Below are 6,849 nucleotides of genomic sequence, written 5' to 3'. Positions count from 1 at the left end.
TTCTTCTGCTTTTACGGGCTTATACAAGGAAGACCCATTTTAGCCACACATGTGAAGAGAATAAGATTATCAAACACCTTACACATCTTCAAGTATACGTAGCTACTGACACTTGGAGAGTTGAGACTGAGATCCAACAAAATATTAGATGATGATGTCTTATGATAATTATCAAATAAATACTATGATCATTTGTTGTCACGTCGTATGAAAAAGTATGGTCAAGATAGGAGTGTGATAAGGGGAAAAGACAAAGAAATGAATGTTCCAAAATCGGTAGGTGAGTGACTGACCCTTCCCTCGGTTTATCTCTTGTCGGTCGTGTCGCGGATCTCTTTTTTCTTTCCCACCAGTACCGTTTACTCGGACCGTGACACAATCTCGTGTTTAAGCTATGAGATGTTTAAATTAAACATATACACAAAAATAATAGAAACAACAAAAGGCCAAGTGACTTTTGGGATATTCACTCATAAAACAAAAATGCAGGTTATGACATTATTTCAGAGAAACCAAATAATTAAAATAGATAAAGAAGGCATCGATCCTTTAGTAGTGTCTGCAGAGACTGAATGAAAATAAAAGAGTGACATTCTTCAGGAGTACCAAGGTTCCCATTATTGGCTGATGAAGAAAGTCTTCCGGACATAAAACCCTGAAAACCAAAAACACCTTTTCTTCTTCTTCTTCTTATAATTACATCAGAAAAATTAAAACATCTCTTTCGTCTCATATCTTCTTTTCTATGCCCACAACTTTGTCAGCCTCCAATATACAGTCAGATTTTGATCTTCTTATAAATTTAAAAAAAAAAACCCAGCAGAAACTTTTATTCACAGGGCTTTTCCTTTCCCACTTTAGATGGAGAAAACATGACTAAACAATGGCACCTGATTGATCAGACAGCATGATCTCTAATCACTGCTTCAAACTAGAACCGCCGATCTTGCTGCTCAGTGATCCTTTGTTGTCCTTGGGGAAGCTTGAGCTCAAGAGTGCAATCGCAGGATTTGCTTCTGAGCTGTTGGATTGGGATTCTGAGGCACTGGGCCTTGTCCAGATCTTTATATGGCCTTCTCGACAAGCTGTTACCACTGATTCTTGTGTGAACATCAGACCCGAGAGTGGCTCAGTGTGAACACGGTGAGCTATGACCGGCGAGAGCTTTGGAACGTCACGCTTGCAAGGAGCGGGTTGAAGAGTTCCCATTGGTATGGCGTTGTCCCAGTGAGCAGATTGGCTTCCCGTGCTGTAAGTGGGAGATCCTCCTGGTGGTCGCCTGAGTGGAACCACGATCTCGTCCATTTCAAGGTCCCAGAGAAGTAGCTGTGTGTCCTGGGGATCCAGAAAAGTGTGTGAGAGGCGAAAAGACTTGGAGACGAAGTCACTAAAGGAGCATGAAGCAACAATACCTGACCAACTGATCCAAACCGGTACATGACATGCTCTCCTGAACCATCCGTATTTGGTGAAGACCAATAGGAATCAAACGCTACTCCACTTACCTGAGAGCAAGCATTTCAACACGAATCAACTGAAGAGAGTCTGAACTTAACAAAAAAAATAAAATAAAAATCAAAAACCTTACCCACGAGTTATGACCCTCACCCCACGCCACGACCTTACGATCTTCCATACTCCACACTTGAACCAAGTCATCTTCACCTCCTGTCAATATGTACTTCCCATCCATACTGTCAATATCATCACGTTTTGTCAATGTTACAGTTTCATTCTGAGCAAAATGATGAAAATTTTCTTAAGGAATTGTTTCAAGTCACCTCCAAGAACAGCAGAGCAGAGCACCATAGTAACTTTTTCCACCGCATACTAGCTTCTGGGTTGAGAAGTCAAAAACGCGAAGATAACCTGTAAAATGGTAAGAAAGCTTAAATGATTTAGTTAAGAAACACTTCTTTATCAAGTGTCTTACCATCTCTTCCAACAGTGGCCAAGTGTGACCCATCGTTTGAGAATGCAATGCTGTTGATTGAACCTTGACAGATATGCCATCTCGCAACAGGGTTACTCTGCATCAATTACTCACGGAAATCAACAATATTACATCCATACGCTTCTAGCATCTATATAAGGATCTAAGGAGATGGTTGCTAATCAAGTACCTTGCTATATTTTGCCTTGTCAACCGTAAATTGTGTAGGATCTCTTATAGCAGGAAATGTTGAATCAGTGGCACCATCTTTGTTCTATAAGTTAAATTAATCAGGATCAATTATTAGACAAGATCAGGCAAACTAAAGTAACACATCAAAAACAGTATTCTGGAATCTGAGCTTGCCTTCTCATACACGTACAAATTGCCATCGGCATGAGCAACGACAAATGCTCCATCACCTCCAGGCACCCAAGCAATACTTGTACAACGGCTGTGACAAAGCAACAAAGTTTATTTTAATCCTAGAGAGGAAATTACTCCAAATTAAAATTAAGTTTCAGAGGTCAAAGGACTTTTGGCCACATTCATGTTTCAACTCAACCAACCAAAACTGTTATCCTCAGAGACTACATCATGTTCTGTAGTAAATTGAGTAATCTACTGTCAAAAGATTCCTTGAGCATACACATTCATAACAAAGTCAACGACAAAAAAAAATGAACTATCTAAACTTGTTTCATTGTCGTTTTATGTTCCATCTTAACCAACTAAAATCGTTCTCCTTTGAGACTACATCCTGTCTGTAATAATCTGACTAATCTACTGTCGCTGAGAATTGCCTAGAGCACAAATCCAGTAGATAAACTGCCCAAGCTTGCCTCATTGACAAAACACTAGCAGAAGTACAAACAAAAACACGCAAACAGACCCTTACAAAAAACAAACATGAACCAGATGAATAATGACACAATAAAGAGGTGACGACAGGTAAAGACTCTTGCCTGTTATTCACGGAGCCGTCCTTATTATAGTGCAGTGCTCCAACTAGCTTCTTAGAGACGTCCTGTAGTTGTTGTCTCAGCGATACAGTGTACACTGCAATAACACACACAGACAGTAACTATCAATCCACGGTACAACGCATCTAGATGAGAGGTTAAAAAGAACGAGCTCAAAATCCTTCTCACCATCGCCAGAGTTCAGCCCAATAAGTAAGTCATGCCCATCCTTAGCATCAGGATCAAAAGCATGGCACATAGGGTTCGAATTACTGAAATGGATAGACTTTACTGGATCCTACATCAAAAAAAAGAAGAAAAATTCTCAATACCAGAACACTACAGCCAAGTCTTGAAAAGAAACAGAACAACCAGCAGTAATTAATTACCTTTTCCTGTGAGTTCAAGTCACAAATAAAAACAGCATCACCCACATTGAATACCAAGTAAGTTCCTTTCCCATCAAAGTTCGTATTCGTCATCATCGAAGTGCTGGAGTTAGAAGCAGCAGCGAAGGAGCCACTAATCCTCGAACTAGCACTCACGTTTTTGCCCCCTCCATTACCTCCAACAAAGCTAAGCGCGCGGTTCCCATTCCCGGTTAGCAACCTCGCTGTCGCTGAACGGAATCCGCTACTCGCACTGTAACCCGAAGAAGTACCAGTTGGAGTCGAAGGAGCAGCTCTTTCCTTAAGCTGAGCTAGAGTTACCTAACAACGCAAAAAGTAAACTCTCCATTAGCTATATAATTCTAAAGGAAAGCAAAGCTAATGAAAACCCATTGACCAAAGCTAATCAACCTTTAAGCAAAGCTAATGAAACCCATTGATCAAAGTTACAACCTTTAAGCAAAGCTAATGAAACCCATTGATCAAAGTTACAACCTTTAGGCATTGCTAATCAAACCCATTGATCAAAGTTACAACCTTTAGGCATTGCTAATCAAACCCATTGATAAAGTTACAACCTTTAAGCATTGCAATTCAAAATTTCACTAAATCTCTAAAAAAAATTCCGATTGAACGAATCAGAAATCAAAAACCCAAAATCAGATTCGATCGAAGCAATCCGTAAACGAATAGACTAACCTGAGTAACGGTTTTGCCATGAGCGTAGTGAAGGAGACCAGAAGAATGAGTCTTCTCGTAGTGGAGCTTGTACTTGCCTTCGGGGGTCTTGAAATAAGTCTTAATCCCAGGTGCCTGAGGGTTCGCAGCCGGTGAAGACGATGAAGATGGCCCCGATATCGTTCCGTTAGAAGTGTTCATCATCTTTGCTTTTCCTTCTTCTCTTCTCTGATCAGAAAAAAGGTTCGACGACCCGATCCTCCTCTTCTTAGGGTTTCGTTTCTCTCTTTCCTTTTATCTCCAGGGACGTGTGCTACTTCTCACAAAACAGAATTTTATTATGACCACCAACTTTAATTTTTTTACTTTTATTCAGCTTGCCTTGTTTTTTTTCCAACCATTTGGATCAATCCACCAAACAACTAGTATAAATAATTTTTTTATATATTTATTTGGGCTAATCAATTTTACATCTTATTTGACTTGTGATATCTAATCTTTTTTTTTTTTTTTTGTCATCAGCATTACAGCATCATGTTGACTTTGTGAACCAAACCGGGTGAGCTAAAACCATGTGAACGACAAAAGACGATTGCTTCCTAGCACTGCGTGCCAGACTATCCGCCTTTGAATTTTGCGTCCGTGGTACATAGATAATGTATGCTCTTATGAAGCTCTCCTTCAGGATCGTGATGTCTTCTAAATAATTTGCAAAAGCTGGCCATTCTTCTGGTTCCGAAACCATCTTCACCAATTGAGAACAATCCGTTGCAAACGTAACCTGAAATTGACGTAAATTCCTCATGCATTCCATTGCCCAGAGTAACGCTTCTATTTCCGCATGAAGAGGCGAAAGACTAGCCCTGACATTTCTCGCCCCCAACAAACCATCAAAACCTTCCAAAGTACTAAGCCAACCTTGTCCTGAGAAACTAACACCCTCTTTCCATGAGCCATCTGTAAAACACCATCTACCTGGTATCGACGGTAATATCGGATCTATTATTGATGTTATCATCCTCTGATCGATTGCTATTTGTGCTTCCGCCTACAATATCGATTCTGTTTCAGCCAGTTTAAGCGTATCCATAGGGTCCATATCCAAATTACTAAAAACTTTATTATTCCTAGCTTTCCAAATGTACCAAAGTATCCATGCAAACTGATGATCTTCCATCGACGGGGGAATTCTCCAGAATAGATGATCCATGTTTGTAAAGAGGGAATTTGTTGGAAAAATAGTTGGATTTGATGGTATCTTCGAAAGAGCCCAAACCTGAAGAGCTGGAGGACATTAAAAAAAAACATGATTTATCGATTCCTCCAGAGCTCCACATCTTACACAACATATATCCCCTTTAATCCCTCTTGCATGTAAATTCTTCCGCACTGCGATGCATCCTGTCATTAATTGCCATAGAAAATGTTTTAATTTCGGTGGGCACCGTATTTTCCAGCAGTGAGCCTTTAAAACATCCACTGTAGGACCAATCAGTAACGGTGGTCTATCTCTATCTGGATAGATACGTTCTACCTGATATCCTGATTTAACCGAAAATTTTCCATTTTTTGTAAAGTGCCATCCATCTCTATCTACCCGTTGAGTCCTGTCCAGTGGTATACTTTCTATAAGTTTTGCATCCTGAGGATCCACCAACGCACGAATTACCTCTAAATTCCAAGTACGCGATGTAGAATCAATGAGGGATTCTACTGTAAGGTCCGGATATAAATTGTGTTGATTTTTATTAGCTGGTCTCGGGCGAGTGGTTGGGAGCCAAGGATCATTCTATACAGATATAGAAGACCCTGATCCCACCCTTTTGATTAGTCATTTGCTAACCAGAGATCTAGCAGAAACAATACTCCGCCAGCCATATGACGGAGAATATGAACGAATCGGTTCCAAAGGCGAAGCATTCCTATAATACCGACCTTTGAAAACTCGAGAGAATAAAGTATTTGGCTTTTCTATCAGGCGCCATAACTGTTTACCAAGCATTGCCGTATTAAAATCTGTGATGTCTTTAAACCCCAAACCTCCTTCTTCTTTGTCTGCACACACCTTATCCCATGATTTCCAATGCATGCCTCTTGTGCTTCCCCCTGGACTCCACCAGAATTGTGAGACCGCACTCGTCAGTTTCTTTACAGTTGCTTTCGGCAAACGATAGCAGGACATCGTATGATTTGGTAATGCAGTGATCACTGATTTAATTATCACTTCTTTTCCTCCTTTTGTGAAGAACCTAAAAGTCCACCCATTGACTCTATTATTTAAACGATCTTGGACGAAACTAAAAACTTGAATCTTTGAGCCCCCCATATTTTCCGGTAAACCCAAGTATGATCCCATGCCTCCAAGGTTCTGGATGCCCAAAATATCCCTTAAATCTTGTTTGACAGAATCTTCAATCCTATGTCCAAATTGAATTGAAGACTTCTCAAAATTTATTAATTGTCCTGAAACTGTCTCATATTCCTTCAAAATCCTAAGGATAGTTTGATACTCATCCCTTTGAGCTTTACAAAAGAATAGACTATCATCCGCAAATAGCAAATGTGATATCGACGGGCAAGCTCTCGCTACCTTCATCCCCGTTAATTAATGCCCTCTCTCTGCCTTTTTTATATTTGCAATTAAGGCCTCTGTGCATAGAATAAATAAATAAGGCGATAAAGGATCTCCTTGACGTAAGCCTCTATGGGAAACAATAAGACCACGTGTTTGACCATTTATGAGAACCCGATATTGAACCGATGATATACATTCCATCATTAATTTAATACTTGTGATATCTAATCTACTAAATTAGAATCATACCTTTATCTAATAATACAAAGTTATTAATTTATATTTAAAATGGACTTATAAAATTGACATGTA

General features: G+C 39.7%; 1 protein-coding gene across 1 annotated transcript; it reads right to left on the bottom strand.

Annotated features, from left to right (window-relative positions):
* Positions 1–427: 427 nt before the first annotated feature.
* LOC103841264 (WD repeat-containing protein 20) lies at positions 428–4,445 on the bottom strand. The gene is made up of 11 exons (XM_009117783.3): positions 3,984–4,445; positions 3,285–3,605; positions 3,085–3,193; positions 2,899–2,992; positions 2,300–2,387; positions 2,124–2,207; positions 1,934–2,030; positions 1,782–1,869; positions 1,589–1,694; positions 1,413–1,505; positions 428–1,335 (listed from the first exon to the last, which is right to left on the bottom strand). The coding sequence occupies exons 1-11, from the start codon at positions 4,164–4,166 to the stop codon at positions 919–921; spliced, it is 1,680 nt and encodes a 559-aa protein (XP_009116031.3). The 5' UTR covers positions 4,167–4,445; the 3' UTR covers positions 428–918.
* Between the last annotated feature and the right edge of the window lie 2,404 nt (positions 4,446–6,849).

Source organism: Brassica rapa, chromosome A09 (assembly GCF_000309985.2).
Source record: "Brassica rapa cultivar Chiifu-401-42 chromosome A09, CAAS_Brap_v3.01, whole genome shotgun sequence".
Classification (NCBI taxonomy): domain Eukaryota; kingdom Viridiplantae; phylum Streptophyta; class Magnoliopsida; order Brassicales; family Brassicaceae; genus Brassica; species Brassica rapa.
This window is presented reverse-complemented; position numbering and strand designations above follow the sequence as displayed.